We start from the raw sequence: 26,418 nt of genomic DNA, 5'->3' as shown, positions 1-26,418 counted from the left end.
AGAGAAGTCATTGCAACAGTTTATACTTGTTCAGTTTCTCAAGATTTTTTAAACACATTTGCTGAAAGGTTTTACTTTTTAAGGTCTGTCAACAGTACTGTACGTGTGTTGAAAGATACTGAACCAGCTTAGCTAGGTCACAGCGGAATATCATTAATAAGGACACGCCACTGCAACATGAAAGATTTAAAGTTTTTTTAATTCATTCATGGGATGTGGGCGTCGCTGGCAAGGCCAACGTTTATTGCCCATCCCTAATTGTCCTTGAGAAGGTGGTGATGAGCCGCCTTCTTGAACCGCTGCAGTCCGTGTGGTGATGGTTCTCCCACATTGCTGTTAGGTAGGGGGTTCCAGGATTTTGACCCAGCGACGATGAAGGAACGGCGATATATTTCCAGCGATATATTCACAACACATTTTTGAATTCTGTCTCATCTTTACCTTCAAAGCCCATGACAGTAGAGTACTTGTTGAAGATCGAGACAGTGTGGGTTCCGGCTGATGATAGGAGAGCTGAGGTCTTTCCTGTTAGGAATCATATAAATGATCAGATGACTGTACACTACACATTTCAACTACCAAATTACAGGACACTACACATCACCCCTGTGCTCGCTGACCTACATTGGCTTCCCATCCGGCAACGCCTCGATTTTAAAATTCTCATCCTTGTGTTCAAATCCCCCCATGGCCTCGCCCCTCCCTATCTCTGTAACCTCCTCCAGCCCTACAACCCTCTGAGATCTCTGCGCTCCTCCAATTCTGGCCTCTTGCGCAACCCCGATTTCCATCGCCCCACAATTGGTGGCCGTGCCTTCAGCTGCCTAGGCCCTAAGCTCTGGAATTCCCTCCGTAAACCTCTCCGCCTCTCTATCACTCTCTCCTCCTTTAAGACACTCCTTAAAACCTACCTCTTTGACCAAGTTTTTGGTTACCTGTCCTAACGTCTCTTTATGTTGCTCGGTGTCAAATTTTGTTTGACGACGCTCCTGTGAAGCGCCCTGGGATGTTTTACTACGCTAAAGGCACTATATAAATGTAAGTTGTTGTTGAACTGGTGCATGACCAGACACTTAAGCTGTGTGGTCCTCCATACAGGAGATTTTACTGATCATCGGATCAAAAGTAGCCCATGACAGGATACATGGTTGGATAATCCTCAAACTACCCCCTGCCTGGATGTGAAACAGTAGAGGGATGTTGAAAAACAAAAGAAGCACAGCAGTGACCTGGACATGCACTGGTAGTACACAACTACATAGGAACATTAGGAATAGGAGCAGGCCATTCAGCCCCTCGAGCCTGCTCCGCCATTCAGTTAGATTGTAGCTGACCTGTATCCTAAATCCATTTACCAGCCTTTGCGTCATGTTCCTTAATACCTTTACCTAATGCAAATCTATTGTTCTTGTCGTGAAAATTTAAATTGACCCAACATCCACAGCCTTTTGTGGGGTGGGGGGTGGGGGGAGGGAGAAATCTAGGTTTCTACTATCCTTTGTGTGATAAAGCGCTTCCTGATTTCCCTCCTAAATGGCCTAGCTCTAATTTAAAGATGATGATACAGGCAGAGCTGAGCTCATTATCACATTTTAATTCCACGCATCTGTCACTGATCGCTTGATTAACCAGTAAACCCCCCACCCCCTTTATGACCCGTGTATTCTGCCTGTACCGAGTAAGTGACCCTTGTTGAGAAAAATCCTCTTCATGGGGTGTTCACTTCTTCTCACAGATGCTAAGTGTCGATCAAATCATCAGAATGCACCAGTGGCGGATCAGAGGTGTATTTTTAACCGATTACAGGTACATGAAAGAACTCTGGTGTTATTGTCATTTAACTTAACCCAAAAAATATGCATCACAGTTCAACAAGTTTTAGTTAATCTCATTTATTCACTGAGTTGGCACCTCATTTGAGTAGTTATTGTATTTATCCCAATTTTCATACCAATACACTACTACTGCCTGAGTGCTGCAAACATATAACCCATGTCCAAACAAACAAAAAAAAATCAACAAACTGTTTTTGTAGAAAAATTGCTACAATTATTTTAAGGATTCGCTTTTTATTGATTTTCAAGTTGAGTGCGAGTCTAATTGTTCTAACTAGTCAATAACTGAGCGAAGGACATTGTGCAGGTCCATTAGGGAACTGGACAGCCCTTGCCTTTGCCGATGGGGGCAGCCTATATGTAGCCCGCATCTTCAAACTGGCCGTAGCAGCAAGTGGATGGCAGGAAGGCCCCACTAATAGTCATTTACAGCACATCTATAGGTGTCAGCCTTAGCTCACTCGCCACTGGGTCCAAAGGTCATGGGTTCAAGCCCTGTTCCAGAGACTTGAGCACATAATCCAGGCTGAGCACATAATCTACACTGTTGGAGGTTACATCTTTAAGACGAGATGTTAATCCGAGACCTCATCTGCTATCAGGTGGACTTAAAAGATCCATTGCACTAAATGAAGAAGAGCAGAGGGGAGTTGTTGTCCTGGAGAATATTTATCCCTCAACCAACATCACTTGAAAAAAAGTTTTTCTGGTCATGCATCTCATCGCTGTGGGACCTCGCTGTGCGCAAATTGTTTTTTGCATTTCCCTGCATTAAAATAGAGACAACACTTCGAGGAAGTGCTTCCTTGGCTATAAAGTGCTTTTGAACATCCTGAGGTCGTGAAGGCACTTCATCTGATCATTCCACATCTGAAGCAATCGTGCTTGACCCACAAATGGCATCGAAGGTCAAAACCAGGGTTCTGGACTATTGGATTTGTCACTCAGTAGGCATTGGCTATGTTTGAAGCTTGTTCTTGCAATCTAGCACGTCATCTGGGAGATGACATCTAGTTTTCTTAGAGCAATTATCCAATCGGGGTGCCTTGAGCTAAGAGGATTAAACACATCTACACCGGCTACTCTCCCAACGCCGGCTTCAGGGCGGGCGCAGCGTCCACTCCGCTGACTTCACTCCCGTTTTGGGGGGGGGGGGGGGGGGGGGGGGAGTCGAAAATCCTCCCCATTTTCCAGATAACATCTCACTGACCAGTGGAAATGACCACTGTTCACCTTATTGTTACCTTTCATAGTCATGGAAACCTCAATTAGGTCACCCCTTAATCTTCTCAGCTTTAGTGAAAAAAGCTCTAACTTCTGAATTCTCTCTTCCTAATAGTAAGCTCTTATCCCTGTAAGGAATCTACTGCACCCTTTCCTTTGCTTTATATCCTTCCTATAACATAATACTTAGAACTGCATACAGCACCCTGTGGCCTGACTAAGGTCTTGTGCAAGTTCACCATTACCTCATTGCTTGTACATTCTATGCCTCTAGATATAAAACCAACGATTCAATCTGATTTTTTTTTAAATGGGCCTTGCTCTACCCCTTTTACTGGCCTGTGTGTCTGCACACCAAGGTCCCTCTGCTCCTCCATTCCATTTCAAATCTTACTACTTAAGGTGCATTTCCTTTCCCTGTTCTTACCGCCAAAATGTAATACTTCACATTTTTCTAGGTTGAACTACACCTATCGCCTATCTGCCCATCCAGTTAGCGGATCTTCGTCCTTTTGTCGTTTTTCGCAATCCTCGCCACAATTTGCTGTGTCCCCCTCACTCCCCCAATTTGGTTTAATAGCAAATTTAATTATTATCCCCTCAATTCATAAATGTAGATTACCAATGTAACATAGTAAATAAGAGCGGCCCCAACACAGACCCCACTGGAACTACAACTCATTACACCTTTCTAGTCCGAGAAGAGAAGTTGGAGGTTAAATTAGTTAAACCCGAATCCGGACGCGGGCATCAAAATTAACCCGCTCCTGGTGGTTCCAATGCAAGCAGCACGTGAGATTCGTGCTGCCTGCTCACATACCTGATTGTAGCGCAGCAGTCAGGCCTGGCTGCGATGTTCTCACCAGCTTCACACTTCTCACCAGCAGGGGGACCGAGGTATCGGTGAGTTGCTCACACTTCTTAAAAGCAGCCTGCACCTCTGAAAGGCGGACTGCACCTCTTAAGTGCAAAATATAAAATATGGGTCCGCACTGAGTCTGAACAGAGATCAGACATCACACACGGAAAACACAGATGCAGGTCCTGTCCCTATGTTTACAAACTGATGAGTTATGTTAAAACATTGAATAAAGGTTGCGCACCACTAAATTCCACATTCTCCAATCTGCCGATCTGAGTTTGTACCAGGCCTGCGAGAGTGCATGCACCAAGGTTTTCTGATGATGCACTAGAGGCCTTGATGCAAGAGGTGCACAGAAGGAGGGGCATCCTACATCTGCAGGGGGGCAAGAGGCTCTCCAGACATATGCTCAAAAGGCAGTGAGAGGCAGTAGGGGATGCAATCAATGCCAGGCGCATAGCACCACGAACATGGATGCAACGCAGGAAGAAGTTCAATACTTGGACACAAGTGGTCAAGGTGAGTGAGGTCAACCATCAAGTGGCATCTCCTACCAATTGCACCACTAACCGCATCCACTGCTCCATGCACTACACCCCCCATCGCCCACAAACCAATAAACTCTTTCAATCAGTACTCAACTCTTCCAATCAGATGCTTCCTCTCACCCTCACATATTACCACTGTTTGAAGCCGCACACCCACAACTCACAGGTCACACACGCTAGCAGCTATTCAACCATGACAGGCACATCACCCAGACATCCTGCAGGACACTCACCGACACACTTCTCGGTTTCTTGCAGGAGAAGGTAGCGCATGACAGGAGGCAGCAAGTGACAGTGGCATTTAGCCCCTCAAGGCTGTTCCGCCATTCAATGAGATCATGGTTGATCTATGACCTAACTCCATATACCCGCCTTAGTCACATATCCCTTAATACCCTTGGTTAACAGAAATCTATCAATCTCAGATTTAAAATTACCAATTGAAGTAGCATCAACTGCCGTTTGCAGAACAGCATTCCAACTTCTACCACCCTTTGCATGTAGAAGTGTTTCCTAACTTCACTCCTGCAAGTCCTGGCTCTAATTTTTAGGCTATGTTCCCTCACCCTAGTATTCAAGTATAGGAGAGCTCCAAAAACAAGTACAAATGCATCAGCAGCCAGAAGCAATAATCCAGCAACTAACCTGTAAATCCTGCATGGTCCCTTTAAATAGCACTGTTAGGGGGGTCCTCCAGGCCTTCTAAGACACGTTCAGTTAGTCGTGGTTAAGACAATGCGTTCATTGGAGTATTGAGTGCTGAAATGGTATCTATTCCTTTAAATCAGCGTTGCATACTGATCTGACGCATATTCTCCCTACTTTACTTGCTGCCAGTGTTCGTTATCTGCGCCTGCACGAACTCCTTTGCCAAGATGGCGTCCGGCGCACATCACACTAGAAGAATGCGTGCGCATTCTGGACACCATTTTGGGACCTCAGGTGGCCGCATAGTGCCTGAAAAACGGGTGCTACACGGCCAAACTTTTAGCCCATGATGTCCTAATGGTGTCCCAACAGAAACTGCAAACTACCTTTCTTTTAAAAAGGTACAACTTCTATTTATAATTTCAAACAGTGATTGCTCAATGAAACCTATTGTGAACATGACTGCTGCAGACCTTTTTGTTCTTTGTGAAGTGTTCTTCATGACATTTGTTTCCTTACCGGCTGATCCAGAAACACTAGAGAAAGCCGTACTGGGACGGGTAGGAGCACGTAAGAAGGAAGACAGCGTGATGGTGCTGCCTTTATCTTCATCATCTGCCAAGGCATCAGAAAACTTCTCTGGTGTCACCTCAATCTTATGAGACATGGGTAGATATTGTAACACCTGCAACATAATGGGAATCACAGTAATTGAGCTGTCTGTCTGTTCCCTTAGTATATGATGTCCCTTACCATTACTGTGAGAATTACTTAGAGGTATTAAAGCCCACTCACATTTTCACATTTTCCTTCTCCACAAAACAAAAACAATGTCACCAAAGTCTACCCAAATGGAAAACAAAAACTGCAAACTACAGTGTGGTTTCCTAAAAATTGTTTTCAGTGCTCAAACTTACTTATAGCACATTGAGGGCTGGCATCTCCTATCTGGGCCAGTTGACCCAGTATGGGTTACGAGAGTCTATAAATTGAAGCCGCGGGTGAAAGAAATTAATAACCTATAGCAGCCATGCATACTTGACTCAGGCTTCTACATAGGAACATGAGTAGGCCATTCAGCCCCTCAAGCCTGTTCCGCCATTCAATTACATCTTGGCTGATCTGTACCTCAACTCATTTACCCACCTTTGTTCCACATCCCTCGATACCCTTACCTAACAAAAATCTATCGATCCCAGTCTTGAAAATTTCAATTGTCCCTGCATCCACAGCTTTTTGGGGGGATTGACTTCCAGATTTCCACTATCCTTTGTGTGAAGAAGTGCTTCCAGATTTCACTCCTAAGCGACCTGGCTCTAATTTTAATATTATGACCCCTTCTTCTGGATTTCCCCACCTGAGGAAATAGTTTCTCTGTACCCAAATGCAACAGCCTACTTTCTCTATGAATGATTTTGTGCAAAATTCCAACACTTTGATGTCAACTCGGGCATAGAAATGGGTCTCTCACGTTCTTGCCCAAACTACAAGGAATGCTCCAAGGTACGTAACCTAACAGTTTGGTGAGCACTACTCGCTTGTATTACCTGCAGTCTCCTGTTTTCTCCCCCACATCGTAAGACATGGTACTCATTTTATCTATCTCAGAATCATGAAAGGCCAGTGAACTCAAGATTTGAACCCAAGGCCCCCTGGCTCCAATGTCAGTACACAGCTAACTGAGCTAACAGAGTTTACAAAGCATTTGCTGGGTATTCGTTGGACAGTTCACAAATCTGTTAATACTCAAAAAAAAGTACATTCAAAAAAAGTGTAGCTAGAAGCTGCTGTGTTTCACAGTAACAAGGAGCAGGAAGGAATCCTGCCATCGATGATTTTGTGCAGGAACATTTTGCACCCTTGCATTTACGTCCCAGTTCATTTTCAGGTCACTGCAGATAATGAAGTGCAAATTGATTTATGTACCCTCCATAGCAACAGCCTGCATTACTTATGAGCCTTGATTCATTGGTTATGGCTCCTTTCCAAGTTCACTGGAAAGTTACAAAAATCTATGTGGTAGATTTTCAACGCCTGGGTGGCAAACTGGCGGGCGGATTGCACGCCATTTGAAATCAACGGAATGAAAATCGGGCAGGTTCTATCACGAGTAGGTCGATAATCATTGACCCGCCCGTGATAACGACCCACCCCCCCGTGATAATCATCGACCCGCCCGTGATAACGACCCACCCCCCCGTGATAATCATCGACCCGCCCGTGATAACGACCCAACCGCCCGTGATAATCATCAACCCGCCCGTGATAACGACCCAACCGCCCGTGATAACGACCCACCCCCCCCGTGATAACGACCCACCCGCCCCGTGATAATCATCGACCCGCCCGTGATAACGACCCAACCGCCCGTGATAATCATCGACCCGCCCGTGATAATCATCGACCCGCCCGTGATAATCATCGACCCGCCCGTGATAACGACCCACCCCCCCCCCCGTGATAACGACCCAACCGCCCGTGATAATCATCGACCCGCCCGTGATAACGACCCACCCGCCCGTGATAACGACCCACCCCCCCGTGTTAATCATCAACCCGCCCGTGATAACGACCCACCCGCCCGTGATAACGACCCACCCCACCGTGATAATCATCGACCCGCCCGTGATAACGACCCACCCCCCCGTGATAATCATTGACCCGCCCGTGATAACGACCCAACCGCCCGTGATAATCATCGACCCGCCCGTGATAACGACCCACCCCCCCGTGATAACGACCCACCCGCCCGTGATAACCATCGATCTGCCTCCAGCGAGCAGGTTGCTCGCACGCAGCCAAATGCGCCTGTTAAAAATGGGTTGGCGTCGGGTTTGAGAATTTTACAATTTTAACCTTCCCACCTTCCCACCTGCCCCCAACCCACCCATCCTTGGGGGTTAAAATTCCCCCCGTAATGCAGAAGTGGAAAACGTCAAGCCGGATTTTCCTCTTTATTGCAGGTCTGACCCAGGAAATTGACCGGGGTCATTTCACGTGCATGGCAGGATTCCCATCATTCGAGGGAGCCCATCAGTGCAACAGAAGAAACTCCCGGTGGTGCTGAAGTGAGGACACCACTGGAATATTTGAAGCGGCAGTGGGTAACCTTAAAGGGGTGGAAGCAACCCAAAGATAAAATGGCAAATTTCTTTTTAGGCCTCAGCTGAGACAGGCCTAAATAGGTTCAGGCTCTGGGGCAGCAACAGAGGGGATGAAGGCCTCTGGGGTCCTCTCCCTTTATTTAAATAGTTTTGGGGCCTTTCCATTGCTCCCCCAGACCCACAGCCACCTTCCACCAGGCGATCCTGGCGAGCGGCATTAATTGGGGTGGACAAGAGAGAAACAGGCCAGGGGGCCAGGCCCCGCTACCCTGGGGTGGCCAGTGGCGGTCCCAATGGGGACAGGGGGCAGGAAATTGAGGTCAGAGTGGTGAGGCAGCAGTAAGCCTCCCCACTCCATTTTCTGATTGTGGAGGAAGATGGTCTCTGCCGCATCTACTGCCGTTTACACCATTAGAAAGGTGAATCACAGAAATTTACAGCATGGAAGGAGACCATTCGGCTCATCGTGTCTTTACCGGCTGAAAAAGAGCTGTCCAGCCTAATCCCACTTTCTAGATCTTGGTCCGTTGCCTTGCAGGTTACGGCACTTCAAGGTGGATGCAAATGTTTGACCCTGCCAGCCAACATTCAGCAATCGGTGCAACTGCTCACAGAGTGGGACCTTGCACATTGTATGATGGTGTAACAGTTATGTTAGTGGATTAGTAATCCAGAGGAACACAAGTTGAAATCCCACCATGGCAGTTTGAGAATTTGATTTCAGTTTTAAAAAAACCTGGAAATAAAAGGCTGGTATCAGGAAAAGTGACAATGAATCAGTTGGAATGTCGCAAAAACCCAACTGGTTCACTAATGCCCTTTAGGGAAGGAAACCTGCCGTCCTTACCAGGTTTGGCCTATATGTGACTCCTGTCCCACACCAACGTGGTTCACTCTTAACTGCCATCTGAAGTGGCCCAGCAAGTCAATTAGTTGTATTAAATGGTTCAAGGCGGCAGCCCACCACTACCTCCACATCATACCTTCAAAGGGCAATCAGGAATGAGTAAACGATGCCCATATCCAGAGAATGAAAAAAAGAGGGGCGCTATATTGTTTTCAAATAAAATTCCCATTTGCAGCAAGAAGCCTGCCTGTCAGAAATCTGCCCTCTTTTGAGCAGGACTTCCTGTCAGAGAAGCCCACTTCCAGTACCACCCTGATGCCAGAGGTTGGCCAGAATCAGGGGGGAGGGGGAAAGAGGAGTATTTACACGCAAGGAGCAACCCATCCCCTCCCCCACCCTCACCTTGCGCCCCAGATATGCAGGGTAGGGGGTGGAAAGCCTAGGGCGAGGTATCTATGTGACCAGGCCGGGTTGACGGTTCTAGAAATTAGTCAGGGTACAGGGGCTTTGTTCGAGGTGCTATACAGAGTCGACATAATAGTGGTATTTGAATCCTGTATAAAACATGAACTTCTGCTCATCAGCATGACATGTAATAATATCCACTATCATATTGTCATTAAATAAGGAAGTTTAACTTTGGATTGAGAGAGAGTGGACAAAGAGAGACAGACAGACAGAGACAGAGAGAGACAGCAAGCAGCACTCTTGAGCTCAAGTAACAATTCCAATGGCAGAAGGAAGAGCAACAATGGGAATGTCTGCAACGGCCCAAGATTTTCTGAAGCTGAGGTGGAGGTCATGTTGGCTGAGATAAGGGAACAAGAAAAACAAAAAGAATCCCCAGAAAAAGGAGATTCAAGCAGTTTGGAGGGAGGTGGCTCAGGCAGACAGTGTCATCTCAACCACCCCATATCTGGCTATTCAATATCTTATAAATGCTTTAATATCCTCACCAGATCGCCCAAGGTAAGTGAAGGCACGAGTGCTCATACCGATGATGAAATCACGCTGGAAGTGTGACTCAACCTGCACACCATCCATGACCACGCAGTGTAAAAGAAGAAACGAATGAAACAGTTTTTTAGCACAAGATACTCTCATAGCCACACGTCCCTCTCCTAACATTCCACCGTCCCAGATCACGTTTCCTGCAGTGTCTGAATGAAAAGTGAAGAGATTGCTACTATCACAATGGAATGTCTGAGGACTCCTGGGTCCAAGGACAACCTATCTGGATTTTCCTTAAAGGCAGTGTCTGAGGAGGCTGCATTGCTCTTGGATACAACAAGCAAATGAGAATTGCCAGCTGTTGGAAACTGACCTGAAGCCTCTTTCCACTGGTGCACAGTCTTGTACGTGGCTGTAAAGGTGACAACAGCACATTAGTAAATCAGCAGTATTGTATTAGACAGGTCATGAAACTGCGGATTAGTTTGCGTTCTGTGCAAAGAGAAAGCATGCGCACAACTAAAAGGCAAAGGAGTGCCACGGGCTAAGCAACAGCGACCATCAGGATCCTGAGTAGACAAGAGGAGGAGACTCTACAGCTCCGTGGGGAGACAGAAAGAGATGGAAAATTTGGAGGAGAGCTGACAGGTTAAGATTGGTAATGGGATGGATTGATTACTGGACTGAGTGTTTGCTGCCTTCAGACATTCTGATTATTTGAAAGACCTCCTTTCATTGCCTCAGTCACATCTCCTGATTTTCTTTTTTTTCCCTTTAAATCTCTCCATGAGGAAGTTGATGAACTCAGAGGCATGCCTGAACAGGACCTGTCTAATACAATATTAGCCAGCTGCTCCCCCCAACCCACCACCCCACCAAATGACTGCCATCGCTCTGTCCCTCCCCCGATCATCGCCACTCTGTCCAGTACCACCTGCCCCTCCGACAGACCCGTGGAATCCCCATTTGAGCCCTTCTGGAGGCTAGTGACCTCATCGCTTTCAATGTACTGGTCACCAATTTTTCAACAGGTCCCTTCTGGGCCAAGAAAGCAGGATGTCCCAGTGTAAGGAGTCTCCAAGGCCTGTCTCCACTCCCTTGGCATCAGCGGCCTTTGTAAGAGGCAGATGGAGGTTCCGCCCCTTACAAAACCAACCAGGAACTCCTGGAGTTGGCTGTGACCCGGCATATCCAGATCTCTGGCCATTTTTCAGCACATTGCGCCGAACTCAAGGAAATTCAGGGCCACATTTTGTGGTATAATTCAGGTGCAAACCTCAGGAGTTAGTTTCAAGACATTGGGCCCGATTTTAGCACCCGGTCCCGGGTGCGTTCTCGGCGGGGGGGCCTCTAAAATCCCGGTTTCGAGGAGCGGGACCGGATCGCGCCTCGATCCCGCCCACTTCCGGGTTGCGCGCTGACGTGCGGGGGTGCGTGCGTTGGCCCCGCTGGTGGGAATCCCGCAGGCAATTAAAGCCAGCGGGGTTCCACTTGAGTGTATTTATCTTGGTATTTCAGGTCATTAAATGACCTGATTGAGCTGTTTATTTAACAGGTGTGGGATTTTACAGTGAAATGAGACTGTTTCCCATACTGGGGGAAACACTCACACTCTCAACGGACGTGTTGCAGCCAGCAGCCTGTGGCAGCTGCCAAGGTGCATTCCACAGGTGGGGGGGGGGGGGGAGAGCCTTCACCAACGCAGGAGGACACTCCGTAACATTGGGCAACGCCTGCCCTCCACCACCCTCCTCCAAGCAAGAAGATTCACCGGCGTGGAAGTCCAACCCCTGTGTGAGGACACACTTTTCTAGCGTGCACAACCCCGCAAACCTAAACCTGCCAGATGGGTGCTGCGTTGACATCCTCGGAGGACGAACAGCATGACCAGCCTCAGCAGCCTCGCAGTCCACGCCGTCCGCCTCAGAGACGTGCATCCCCACAACACGGTGCTGCGGCACATCCACCTGCACAGCAGGATGGAGGGCATCCGCAGAGAGAGATGCATCGCAGGAGGCACTACCCTCCGCACAGGGTGTACAGACCGAGGCTCAGCTTCATGGACCTCTCTGAGCAGCCGTGCATACGGTGGCTCAGAGTCACTCGCCAGGTAGTCGCCGACATCTGCAGCCTCCTCAATGACGAGCTGCTCCCGGATGGACCAAGCAGCATCTTCTTACCCGTCGCCGTCAAAGTCACCACTGCCCTCAACGTCTTCGCCTCCGGATCCTTCCAGGGTGCCACGGGGGACATCACCGGGGTCTGTCAGTCGTCTGCACACAAGTGCATAAGGCAGGTCACCGATGGGTTGTTCCGCAGGGCCTCGACCTACATCAACTTCGCCATGGATGAGCGCAGCCAGACGGAGAGGGCGGTTGGATTCCATGCTGTGGCTGGCTTCCCACGGGTGCAGGGTGTAATCGATTGCAGCCACATCGCAATACGGGCACCTCCACATGAGCCAGGGCTGTTTATCAACAGGAAAGGGTATCACTCCATGAACGCCCAGCTCATTTGTGACCACCGCCAGAGATTCCTACACGTGTGCGCCAGATACCCTGGCAGCTGCCACGATGCCTTCGTCCTCAGGGAGTCCACCGTCCCGCCCCTCTTCCACGCACCCAACACCGGCAACGGCTGGCTCCTCGGCAACAAGGGATATCCCCTGCACACGTGGCTTATGACACCTCTGAGGAACCCCATTACCGAGCCGCAGCGTCGGTATAATGACAGCCACATTGCTACCAGGTCTACAATTGAGCAGGCTATAGGGCTGCTCAAGATGCGCTTCAGGTGCCTTGATCGTTCCGGGGGAGCACTCCAATACACGCCATTCAGAGTGGGACGAATTATAGTTGTCTGCTGTGCCCTGCATAACATGGCACTACAGAGAGGGGTGCCGCTGGAGGAGGCCCCATGCACACCCGCCACCCACATTGAGGACGACAATGAGGAGGAGGTGGAGGAGGAAGAGGAAGAGGGAGAGGAGGAGGAACGACCCATGCGCCGAACACCGGCTCACCTGCATGCTCGTCAGGCCAGGGAGGCACTCATATGCCAACGGTTCTCCTAACATCACACTGTGTGAGGCGTTCACATGTCATAACGTGCACAGACGAGGATCCATACAGGCTCCCTCCACAGAAGAGTGGTGCCTGTACACCTGCACCCACTGGATTATGCCCAATGGGTGGGACGGGGTGGTCGTCGTCATGATGAGGCGCACGGAAGGGACATATTGCACAAGCCGCAGAATTATGGACAAGAGGTGGCAGCATTGGTGAGAAAAAGTGAGTTTATTTTGTGGTGACATTCAAAGAGTGGAAAATTAAAAAATAAAAAAAGACAAACACCCTGGTGCAATCCCTGTGTGCTCACGGAACTTTAGGCATTCGTTTTCGGGACCCCCTACGTGGTGCTACCCCTGTAGCTCCAGCAGAGGTGGTGGCAGGTTGCTCCTGTTCGTGCCCTGACCGGGTAGATGCTTTGGGCCGACGCCCACTGGGTTTCGGTGCCCGTGAGGGCACCTCCACAGACTGCTCCTCCTGCACCTGTGCAGGGGCAGACTCGGCCACCTGGAGAGGATGGACTATTGCGGGCACTGGTTGAGAGGGGGGCAACGGGTGAGACTTGGGGGCGCCTTGAGTAGCGTCCACACTTCCATTTCCCCGTTCACCATCTTCCCTCTCATGGCCAAGGCCCACATCACCCCTTCCACCCTGCTGGACGGCAGTTTGGATGACGTGGGTGAGACCTTGCAAGGCCACCTCCAATGTATCTGTCAACCTGTTGATGGCGGCAGAATGTTGTTCACCCTGAATCCGAACAGCCGTTGTGAGGGCCTGGATGGACTCATTGGTGAGCTGTGCGTGATGCTCGAGGGAGGCTAGCCTGTCCTCCACCGCAGACGTTCCCACACCTACCCGCGACACTATCTCAGAGATGCCTTCACGTCCCTGCGACACTATCTCGGCGATACCCTCCTGCACCTGTGCCACCATTCCCCTCATGCAGGAGTAGGACTCCTCCATCCTCTGCGCGATTGTGGAGAGTGCGCGTGGCACCTCTCCCAGAACCTCAGCAATGTTCTGGTGCCCCTCGACGACTCTCCTTTTGACAGGTGGCCCCCTGGGTTCAGCATCTGGGTCCGGCTGAGCAAAGCCTGGAGAAGAGTGCTCCCACCGACGCGGACCCTCCGCGGCTGACCCTGCCACCAGGGTCTGCTCATGCTCACGTGTGCGCGGTGACTCACCATGTGCAATCCCAACTAGCTGAGGGGGAGGGCCCACCGAGGTGTGTGTATCTGCGCTGGTGGATGCAAGGCTCATGTGTGACGATGCACCCTCAGAGACGGGCATGTCCTCTGAGGAATCGCCCTCAACTGAGACGTCGATCGCAGACGGTCCTGCAAGAGAACAGAGGGAAATATCAGGCATGTGACCAAATGTGGCGGTGCGGCATATGCCATGTGATGCTAAGATCATTCACGATCATGAGTGATGAGTGCCAGCTTTCCCTTACCGGCCGTTTCGCCAGAACCAGACTCGCCATCCGCCATCGACAGGCAATGCAGCGTGCGGCTGATCTCCAGTGCCTCGACCTCGGCGTCTGTCAGGGCCACCTCGTGTGGCGAGCCCCCTCCGGTGCGTGCCCTATCGCGTGCGTTCCTGGCCCTCTTCTCCTGTGAGGGCAAAACACAAAAACGTTATTGAGTGATGATTACAATGTGAGACGCTTCAAGCATTGGTGTGATTGGGTTGAGCGTGTGCCAGATGGATGGGAGGATGCGTGTGCCACATGGCCATCCCATTGTATGGGCATTGGGGTGTGTGGTAGTGGTCGAGTGGGGACAGGGACGGTGGGTACGTGCAGGCACTGTGAGGCTGATAGTTGGGTGGCTGTGAGGATTGGTGCGGGAGCGCAGTGCTGTCAGTGGAGATGGGGTTGTGAGGTGTTTGAGGTGATGTGGAAGACGGAGTGACGCAGAGTGCGTTAGTGTACTCACTTTTCCGGACCTGGTGAGGTCATTGAATCTCTTGCGGCACTGAATCCAAGTGCGGGTGGTGTTTCCCCTGCTTGTGACCTCCGCGGCCACCTCCTCCCATGCCCTCTTGGTGGCGCTGGCAGGGCACCTCCTTCCATCCGTGGGGAACAGCGTCTCCCTCCTCATGCGGACCCCGTCCAGCAGCACCTGGAGGGCGTGGTCCGTGAAACGGGGAGCAGCCTTACCCCTGTGCTCCTCCATCCTTGATGGAGTGTAGTTTGTGGCTGGAGGGGCTTTGGTGGACTGCCCCTTTAAATAGAGCGCAACCATCGCTCAGACGTCAATGCGCATGCGCAGGCCGCCGGCACGCAGCTGAGAAGCGCGGAACCCGTAACTGCCGGCTAATTACATCAATCATCCCGCGATCGCGTGCGCAACGCACTCAATTTGGCCGGCGCGTTTTCCTCGAGCCCGCCTGACCACCCGCTGCCAACCCGCACCCCTGGTAAAATCGGGCCCATTGGCTTTACACCAAATGCATTATAAAAGTTTCTAGATAGTTCACTGTATTGCCTGAGAACTTTAACTTGAATTTTTAAATTTTGTTAGCAGAAAGTCCTCTAGTATAAAACCCCTAAATAAAAACAATTAAAATGAACAGAACAGACTTAGATAAAAATAAATCGGATGGCTACGCTTATAAAAAATACACCTGAGCAGCATATATGTGTAACAGGATTACAGTCAAGCAGAATAGCCACTACATCCTCTTTTATTATCTTACCCTCAGGTAGTTGTGGATAGTTGTGACAGAGTGTAGGTGACACACCAGCCACTGCAGGTAGATAACCACATCTTCCTGGGTCACAGATTTACTGGGATTCCCTGTTTCTGTCAAAAGACATTCTCTGGCTATTGAAAGCCTTTGAGCTCTCTGAACAGCATCGTCATACTCCTTCATAATATGAGAAATTTGTTTCTGTAATGTGGAGAAAAGAAAAAGGTTAACTGAGACAATAGCCTTCAAGGTGACTGCAGCAAAGGTCAGGGAAGCTTACTTCGCACCAAATCCCATTAGGAAAATCCCCATTAACGTCTCACCAAAGTACAAGCACTTTAGGACTGATAGCAGGAGGTTCTTCTTCAGAGAGTGATCAACACTTAGAATGAACTTCAAGGCAGAGTGGAGATTACATGGCTGCAGGGAGATGGGGAGGAGAGGGAAGGTGTGAGGCAGGTTTGAAGGACCAGCTGGTCTTTTCCTGCCTATCAATTTCGAATGTTCGTAGGGTTGCTCTAGATGGCTGAATTAAGATGGGCCGAATGGCCTTTCTCATCTGTAGGAATAATGTGATCTCGAGGGGAAAACTAACTGCTGAACAAAACAAAGGTGGCTTCTATCCAAACCAGACAGGGATCCTGATGCTGTCCTTACATTTTTGGCATCGCAAAAACAGAAATCACTGCAAACCACCACCACTGTGTTAACTGTGAAACGTAAAGTGCTGCTGAAAAAGAAGATTCCTCTGCCCCTGACTCCCTCTATAATTTGTAGTATGAATATTTTATGTTATTGCCAATGGGGGAATGAATAAGATCATCACTAGGTTTGCATGCCATCAAGAGGAATTTGCACCATTTAGAAAGAGCAAGACATCCTAAAATGCTTCACAGCCAATGAATTACTTTTGAAGCACCATCACTGCAGTGTAGGCTTTTACTAGCAATGCAATGGGATTAAAATCTTCTATGACTCATTCACTAACAAAGTCATTATTTGGTATTCTTTCCCAAGTAATTTCTGTCCCTTGTAATATACCATATAGTATCTAACAAAATGGATTAAAGCAGCAACAAGTTACTTCGTAGTGACTGCACGCACTGTTATTGAAACGAGTTCAAAGGTTACAATTTGCGGCCTACCTTATACAGCGGATAAAGTTGCTCAATAACGTTAGTATGCTGACAAAATCTTTTCCATCTGAGCATGTGCAGATATTTGCATTGTACTAACTGGTGGATCCGGTCTGTGAAAAACTATTGTAAAAATGATATTCAATGAAAACAGCAGCAACAGATTTAAACACACACATGTGCTATGCAATTAAATGAAGCTGGGTAAATTTAGGATGCTTTTCACCTTAGTGTCGGTAGTGTTAACTCAAGACGCTTTGCTGTTTCACAGAGCTATGAGACAAGAGTCAACCAATCATATTTCATTTGGGATAGATCAAGATTTCATTATCAGCACAAGCAAGAACCTCTGACCACATCAGAAAAGTAATGTTTATCTTACTTTATTCCATTCTGCTAGCTTGCCACCTCTCTGATGAAATATGGGAGGCTGCCCCTAATGCCACTCCACACTCATCCCTCAGGAGATACTAGTTACAAAGTTGGATGGGACCCCTAGATGACCTTTCCTTTCCCTTAGATAGAGCACTCTGCCACACAACAACTTGCATTTATACAGCACCTTTACCGTAGAAAAATGTCCCCAGGCACGTCATAGAGACGTAACCAGACAAAAATGGACACCAAGACAAAGAAGGAGATAGTAGAAGGATGGACAAAGCCTTGGTCAAAGAGTGGGCTTTAAAGAGGGCCTTATAGGCAGAGAGGAAGGTACAGGGGCAGAGGGGTTTAGATAATTCCAGAGCATGGGGCCTAGGCAGCTGAAAGCACAGCCAAAAATGGTGAGGCAAAGGGAAGGGGGATGCACAAGAGGCCAGAATTGGAGACATTATTTGCAGATAATCACCTGTTGCAATTAGAAGTTCATGCATTGAAAGTTATTGCTCACATTTAAATGTGAACACTTGTTGTGGAAAGTAGATTATTCACTTAACGGGAATGAACTGTACAGCAACTCATATCCAGTATTACACCTCCAAAACTAGAATTTTGACAAAAGCACAATACCCTGTGCAAGTGAGTGAACATGTGACGAGGGCAGGATTGGGCGCTCATGTGACATCCCCTTCTCACCGAATATCCTGCCTTGGATCACATATGAAGAATGGTTAGTTGAGCAAAGTATTGGAGGGTTAGTGGTGCTCGCTGACTGTACCACAGAAAGAGTCAGTGCCTCCAGGAAAGAAAGGGAGACGACTGGGAGAACAATTTACACCATGTTACCTGGTGGAGGAGAAGAGGTAAACTATCGGCTGTGTACTCCTGTTTCAGACAGCTCTCCAGCTCTCTCTGCATAACATCGGCCTGAATTAAAAGTGGTTTTGCTTCAGCCACCTACAAAAAAAAAGAAAAAACTTGTAGTTTAAACAATTCTTCAGAAAGGCAGTTCCAGGATTTCCAACGAATGTAGGGATTCTGAACTCTTTCCAATTTGTTCACTGCATCGCTACAGCACACATTCAATTTGTATTGCTGAGTCAGATCAGAGGTAGTTGGTTCATGTCAATTCTAGCACTATAAATATCATGAATATTTAACCATCTATCTATATCTTAAAAATCTTGTGTCAGCTCACACTTCCTGCCTGCACCACGTGACTTCCTGTTACTAAGTTTATGTGTTAACTTTCCTCCCCCATTATAAATTCCTATGTCCACATTTATAACAGGTTTTGCCCATGTAAACTCACCACCCTGTGATTGTACAATCTGATTCCCGTGCAAGTCATTCAAAATGCTTCTGAATTTTTTTTTCCGCTGCCGTTTTCTCAGTAACTGAAATTTCTGAATTTACAAAAAAGGGATTACATTTTTTAAAATTCAAAAATTACATATTTCACGATAACACAATTAAATTTATCCACTGAATTGTCTTTTTTATAATTCACCCCCTAGGTGTCTGTGCAGTATGCTGAATATTGCCATGGATAGGAACAGTGAAGTGCTGGTGCTACAACTGGGGAGTCTGCTAATCAATTTACAGTAACCAGATCTATATTGCAATGGACCAGCCCATCAACCAATTTTCTGATAGGCACTGAAAAAAAAGTTTTATGCCCTTACTTAAAGAACTATCTTCACCTATATTACAAATAGTATTTATTTATTTATTTATTTATTTATTATGCAAATCTTTTTAAGTTTTCTTTTTTGCCTTTCAATATTTTTTCCCTCTTTAAGTCCATGCACGCACCTACACCACCCCCCACCTGAGTGGAATTGTGGGGAAATTGCTCCCGGTCTCTGGCAGAACAATGTTATACAACTCACCAGCTCCTTGCAGATATATTTTAGTTTTTGAAGTACAAATAAAGCTTCCCGTTTTCCCATAGTATCTCACCCTGCCCTGCGGAGAAGTGCCTGCCTTCTGCTTCAACACCAACCCCCACCCCCCTTCTCTCCCACTGACAGCTCAGGAGATTGAGGCCTTGCTCTGTGAGAAACTATTGGCTCAAACCCACATCCCACCACTCCCTGGCACAGTTTATTGAACTACCATCTGTCTCAGTTAATTATTTCTTATTTTCTTCAGGTTTTTTTTTGAAGCAGAAACCCATTGTCCACAAAGAACTGCTTGTACTTCAAAAACGAACATACATCTGAAAGTCAGCTGTGGCTCAGTTGGTAGCGGTCTCGCTTCTGAGTCAGAAGGTTGCACAAAATCCAGGCTGACACTCCAGTACTGAGGGAGTGCTGCATTGTTAGAGGTGCCGTCTTTCTTCATGTTAAACCAAGGCCCCATCTGCCCTCCCAGGTGGACATAAAAGTTCCCACAGCACTATTTTGAAGAAGAGCAGGGGAGTTCTTCTCAGTGTTCTGGCCAATATTTATCTCTCAACCAACGTCACTAAAACAGATTATCTGGTATTTATCAAATTGCTGTTTGTGGGAGCTTGCTGTGCGCAAATTGGCTGCTGCGTTTCCTACATTACAATGGCTACACTTCAAAAATACTTCATTGGCTGTAAAGGGCTTTGGGAAGTACTGAGGTCATGAAAGGTGTTATATAAATGCAAGTCTTTCAAGTCTTCCTTTATCAGCTTATTCTCAGTACGTGTCTAAAATGGATTCAAGTTGCCCCTTCCGAGATTTTTGTTTTTGTCAGTTTTTATAATGCAAGATAACTTTTCCACAAAACGCTTCTTTACAATATATAAGGCTGATTGTATGTTTTCCTGATATTCAACTGTTCATAATCACTCAACAAATTTATATTAGAATCGCTGATCCTTCAGTAGGAGTGTCAGCCTGATTGCATCTATGGCATTGAATGCTGAGTGTCAGCATCCACCATAACAGGTGCTGCCGAAACAAAAGAACCAAGTATAAATACAATCATGACTGAAAACTCCACTGATTTTAAGGGCCAGAAAATTGGGAGCATCGTGAATTAGATGCATTGCCCTCCATACCCGATTCTCCAATCTGTGCTGTCATCAAGCCAGAGTCTGCTCACTTTTGGTTCTGATATATCCATATTTTAATAAATATTCTTGTGTAGGGTGCACCCATCCGGTTAACAAACCTTAGTTCCTATTATCACTTTTGTGTCACTTTTCCCATTGTGACTGTCAACATTTCCCATTCAATTTTGCTATGTCAACTTTCACCATCCTGGTTCGTTGATGAACCAATTGAATCGCCGAAAATGCTTTTTGAAGATATTTTTAACAACCATTTTTCTCAGTACCTCAAATTTCTAATGTCCAAAATGAGACTTTAAACAAAATACATTTTTTAAAAAATACTACACATTTCACAATAACAGAATTAAATTTACAAAGCTCTAGACCACACTTTCAATGCGCCGTAATCCCTGGATCTCCTTATTGCTCCCAGATCTGGAGTGTGTCAGCCTTGACTCAGTGGTAGCACTCTTGCCATTGAGTCAGAAGGTCATGGGTTCAAGTCCCACTCCAGAGACTTGGGCACATAATCTAGGCTGGCACTTCAGCGCAATACAAAGGGAACGCTGCAATCGGTGGTGCCATCTTTTGGATGAGACATTAAACCGAGGCCCCATCTCCTCGCTCAGGTGGGCATTAACAATCCCACAGCACTATTCAGTGAAGAGCAGGGGAGTTCTCCTGGTATGCTGGCAAACATTTATCTCAAAGGCTAATGTATCGCCAAACTCCCTCCTCTTTTTTCAATAAATTGATTTCCAAAATAAGTGGAGCCTTTTTTGTGAAGCATTACCATTTCTTTATAGAGGCTAACAACAATTTGCATTCCTGATTTAGAGGAACATCGCAGGGCACTTTACAAAAGATGAGAGAGTACCGCAGGCTGGCTTTATGATAATGGCAATAAAGCCAAGCAAAAATTAACAACAAAAATTATGATTTTAGAAGATTAGGTCGTGATATCAACATAGCATTGCCCAGAATATGTTATGAACTTTGCATTCATGAAACTTTCCACTGAAAATAATTTCCTAGTCTGGCATCGTTGCAAATTATCACCATACAAACATAAAATCTTAGCAAAATGTCAAAAGTAAAGCACAATGTGAAATCACTTTGAAACTAAAGCGTAGAGTAGTACCTTGAGTATTGTATGAAAATCTGTGCACTTTTTAACATTTCTGTCTCATTACCTGCAAACCTTTCCTCAAGAGCAGTTCTCGTTCTTTTCTGAAATAGGAAATGTCCTTTGGAATGCAAACAGAACTGAAAAAGATGAGAAAACCCAACCATATTAAAGTGAAAGTAGGAATGATGTTACATTGGGAGATGCAAAGGCCATTACTAAGGGGGTAATTTTAACCTAACTCTCCAGGCGACAAGTCCACGGGATGGAGTGGAACCCCGGTTTTATGCCCTGCCCGATTTTGCCCTCTGTTGATTTCAATGGAGAGTAAAATTGGGTGGGGTGTAAAACCAGGATTGCATCCAATCTCGATGGGCTGGTTAGGCTAAAATAGCCTCAAGTGTCTAACATCAATATATTGCATCAATTGGTTATCTGTGCTATTTACTGCATTTGGAAAATTATAAACATTGATTAGTTATTTCCTTCAGATTTACAGAAGGTTGTAGCTAATTACAGCCCAGAAATCTGTTAATTCCTGAGCATAATTGCTTTTAGTGACAAAATATTGCAAAGACTCAACATGAAAATGCACTTACACCAAAGCTACCAATTTGAATCCAGTAGCTGTAGTTCAGGTTCCAGCTGAGTAGAACTCTGTTTAAATTGCTGGCTGGAACTTTAACTGTCTTATTCAGGGCAGTATTCTGCATTTGCCTTGATACAGGCTTATTGCGGTCTCCCAAATGTTAGAAAATTAAATGTTTAGGAATAGGAAAAAATTAAGGTCAGACATGTTTACAAAATGCCCAAGGGGTCCATACTAGGTTTGACAACATACTGGATTTACACAAACCGAAGTGACAGGACACTATCACCACCAAGGAGTCTCATTCCACTTAGCTCTAGTCAGGTTTGACCCTAACTCCAGAATTACACTCCCAACTTACCATTGGTCCAAAGTTTAAATTGCTTCACAATGATGCTAAACTTGCAGTGTAAATATACTCTTGGTGTTGCACAAATGACCAGACATCAGAAGATCTCTACCCCACATCCTATCATGTCATGGTGCAATGCATTAGGGCACCATAATAACTTTTTAAAAACTTAAACATGATACTGGCTCAGCTTTTTGCTTTATTTGTGCCATCAGACAAGTAGTGTTTTACTAAACATTTCTTAAAATATATTATGTGCTGCATATTTTTAAATAAAACAAAATCAATGGACCAGTGTTTATTACTAAATATTACCTGAAAGGTCGTGTAGGTGTTCCTTGTAATATTCCATTTTCTTCAATTTCCAGCTTCAGTTCTGTCAGCTGTCCAGCCAGTTCGTTCTCCATAATCTGTATCCTCGCAGTAGCAGAGACATTGTACGTTTCACCCATTGCTCACAGCTATTTATCAGCAGACGACAAATGTGCTGTTCAAATCAGAGTTAGAATAGATTTTGATTGAGGTACTAATGTTTTTTTAAAAATCACTGTACTTAGCACCTATTGCAGCACTTGTCATTCATGTGTTTAACATGAAATATCAGGCATGCACCAAGAACTCATAAATATACACTAAACGTGGTACAAAAGCTTAACATATTTATTAGAGCTAAGCATGCCAATGAAATTTGATTTTGAATTTGGTCCAGAAATCAGATGGTCTGAATCAAAGTTAAAGTGTCAGCCTGCAAACTGGTGGGACCCTCTCCTAAACCAACAGGCACCGAGTGACCAACCGCCACTATACCACCAATGACTGACCGCCAATGGATCACCAGGAACTCAGACTCAATGGCAAGAATGTGGCACTCGCTACCACAAGGAGGAGTTGAGGCGAACAGCACAGGTGCATATAAGGGAAAGCTAGATAAATACATGAGGGAGAAAAGAATAGAAAGAAATGTTGATAGGGTTAGATGATGAGGGGTGGGAGGAAGCTGGTGTGGAGCATAAACGCCAGCACGGACCAGTTGGGCTGAATGGCCTGTTTCTGTGCTGTGGGCTCTATGTAATTCAATGACAGAGAACCATCAGGCTCCAAAGAAATAAGGAGGCCCTCGTCTCAGACTGTTGAAATAAAATATTTATTTTTATGAAAGGGGCTTAAGGTACAGGTGCGCTACATTCGCAATTGATTATTCAGGAGGCAAGTGTAAAGTGGCTCTGCCTCTCTTCTTTAGGATTGTGCCCAGTATGTTGCCCTGTGTGCTGTTGAAAGGCCTTCTTTCTCTTTTCAGATGCCTACTGACCAGCTGTGCATTTCCAGCACTTTGTTTTTATTTCAAATTCCCAGCATTCTTTTTTTAATCCTTGTGTCACTTCCTATTTTGGGAAGAACCAACCTTACTTTTCAGTCTTTAAATTTTGCTAAATTTATAAATTATAACCGTAAACTAGAAAAATGGGTTGTTTTTGACTGCTTAGTTAATGTAGGAAGGGACCAAAAGCAAAATAGTGACATCCCATATTCCAAAAATCCATGTGTACCGCACACAATTTGTATCAAAAGTGGGTTTGTGCATATCACTGAGAAATACCTGTACCACACAAGACAAATTGAAATTTGAGAACACAACTGTTTTGTATTCACAAGAAAGGATTTATTTCTGATGCTTAATGGGAAACAATCAAAGCAGGTCAGCCATGTAATCCAGAAAGCGAGGGGATATGAAAGAAAGATTCACATTTACATGGCACCTTTCATGGCCTCAGGATGTCCCAAAGTGTTTTACAGCCATTGAAGTGTAATCACTGTTGTAATATAGGAAATGCGGCAGCCAATTTGCACACAAGGTCCCACAAACAGTAATGAAACAAATGACCAGCTCATCTGTTTTAGGTGTTAGTTGAGGAATAATTATTGGCCAGGACACTTGGAGAACTCCCATGCTCTTCTTCGAAAGGAATCTTTTACGTCCACCTCAGAGGGGAGACAGGGTCTTGGTTTAACATCTCATCCGACAAACGGCACCTTCGATAATGCAGCACTCCCTCAGTACTGCATTAAAAAGTGTCAGCCTAGATTATGTGCTCTTGTCTCTGGAGTGGGACTTGAACCCACAACCTTCTGACTCAGAGGTGAGAGTGTCACCACCGAGCCAGCCTGACAGGAAGGCAGAGACAATTTAACAATATATAAATCAAGCCCTAAAAAGCCCAACAGTATTTTAGATTTTATAAACGGGGGCATAGAGTACAGGTGTCAGCCTAGATTTTAGATTCAAGTCGCTGGAGTGGAACTTGAACCCAGAATCTCCTGGGCTCAGAGGCGAGAGTGCTACCACTGAGCCAAGGCTTGGACTAGGAGTGGTATGGAAAGTTCTCTGTATTTCCCTATCCAAAATAATACTGATTATCAAAACACAGCGACAACACAACGGCGATAACCAAAATACTTCCGTAATGTCACTGCGGCTCTTAATACATTTGAAATCTTTTTCAAAAGGCGCTTTATTCTAATTGTTATAAATAAGTATTAGACAACCTCAGTGTATTTAAAACAGTTAAAATCGCTGGGCTCAAATGACCAGGCAACAGTCAGTCATTGAGCAGCCTCTATTTTCGTTTTAAGCCTTTTAACTCTCAGATTCTACCTGTATTATCAACTGGAGTCGTTGCAAGTTCCTGCGACCATTAAGCAAACCCGGCTCATCACTTGGAGGTAAAAGTCCTTTGCTGAATAGCAACAAGGGTTTGCTTTTTGCATCGGGAATCACGTGAATAATACATTGCAAACCAGCATTTTAATCTGTTTTACTCTATCAGAAGATATGCAGAAGTGTCTCTAAAACATTTCCCAAACCTGGAGGAACGCTGAGTCACCCGGGCGTGAAAATTCCCCCAACAAACCTGAGCAGAAAGTGTCACTGAAGCATGTGTAGGGGGAGGGCGAGAGGGTGTGGAGTCACCGGGACAACTATATCAACATTCAGAATAGTCCAATCTTCTCTCTCTCTCTCACTTCAGGCGCCCGGACCATTCATCTCGAAAACACTCTTTGCGGCGCTGTCCCACATTGTCCTTTAAACGCCCTTAAGATACTCAAATTATTTATCACCCTCCCCCTCCTCGTCGCTCAGACTCGTCCATTTGTAGCTATAGAAACGCACACAGGCTACACAAGCCAGGAGAGGTGGTGCACCAGTGCGGATCGGTGCAGGTTCCCCGCCGCTCTATCTGCAGCGCCCAGTCAAAAAGATGTAGGTAGTATCTTTGTTGCGAGGGTCCGTAGAATAACACCGGGTTGCCCCAGTGTCATGAACCCCCAAAAAGTGCCACCATAAGAATATTTTTTTGACACAAGCAATAAACACCCAATCATACAAATTAAATCACAATACAATTATCCTCATCAACCAAGCACTCCAGTCCTTGAGGTGCCCACCGGTCACGGAAAGCCTCGAACCCACCCCCCCCCCCTCCAGGGCCACCCGGGCGAGGAGAAAGCCGCGGAAGAGAGGTGGACAGTTGGAGCGACCGTCCCCACGGGCCGCATCTAGCCTCGACCTGTAGATGGTTGCCTTGGCCAGACCCAGGAGCAGACCCACGAGAAGGTCCTCCAACTTGCCCGCCCCCCCTCACCGGTTGGCCAAACATCAGGAGCGTGGGACTGAAGTGCTGCCAGAACTTGAAGAGCAGCCCCTTTAAATAGTGAAACAGGGGCTGCAACCGCTCACACTCGGTGTAGGCACAAGAACATAAGAAATAGGAGCAGGAGTAGGCCATTCGGCCCCTCGAGCCTGCTCCGCCATTCAATCAGATCGTGACTGATCTTCGACCTCAACTACACTTTCCTGCCCGATCCCCATATCCCTCAATTCCCCTAGAGTCCAAAAAAAATCTATCGATCTCAGCCTTGATTATACTCAACTACTCAGCATCCACAGCCTTGAGGGATAGAGAATGCCCAAGATTCACAACTCTCTGCATGAAGAAATTCCACCTCATCTCAGTCATAAATGACCGACC

General features: G+C 46.5%; 1 protein-coding gene across 1 annotated transcript; it reads right to left on the bottom strand.

Annotated features, from left to right (window-relative positions):
* Positions 1 to 34: 34 nt before the first annotated feature.
* On the bottom strand, positions 35 to 25,213 carry LOC137321498 (putative uncharacterized protein C6orf183). Its single transcript, XM_067983890.1, has 8 exons — positions 25,044 to 25,213; positions 22,706 to 22,877; positions 21,517 to 21,589; positions 18,142 to 18,252; positions 16,927 to 17,040; positions 15,788 to 15,982; positions 5,637 to 5,802; positions 35 to 525 (listed from the first exon to the last, which is right to left on the bottom strand). The coding sequence occupies exons 2-8, from the start codon at positions 22,840 to 22,842 to the stop codon at positions 407 to 409; spliced, it is 915 nt and encodes a 304-aa protein (XP_067839991.1). The 5' UTR covers positions 22,843 to 22,877; positions 25,044 to 25,213; the 3' UTR covers positions 35 to 406.
* Positions 25,214 to 26,418: the final 1,205 nt, after the last annotated feature.

Source organism: Heptranchias perlo, chromosome 5 (genome assembly GCF_035084215.1).
Source record: "Heptranchias perlo isolate sHepPer1 chromosome 5, sHepPer1.hap1, whole genome shotgun sequence".
Taxonomy (NCBI): domain Eukaryota; kingdom Metazoa; phylum Chordata; class Chondrichthyes; order Hexanchiformes; family Hexanchidae; genus Heptranchias; species Heptranchias perlo.
The sequence above is the reverse complement of the archived record's forward strand: the minus strand, read 5'-3'. Positions and strand labels throughout refer to the sequence as shown.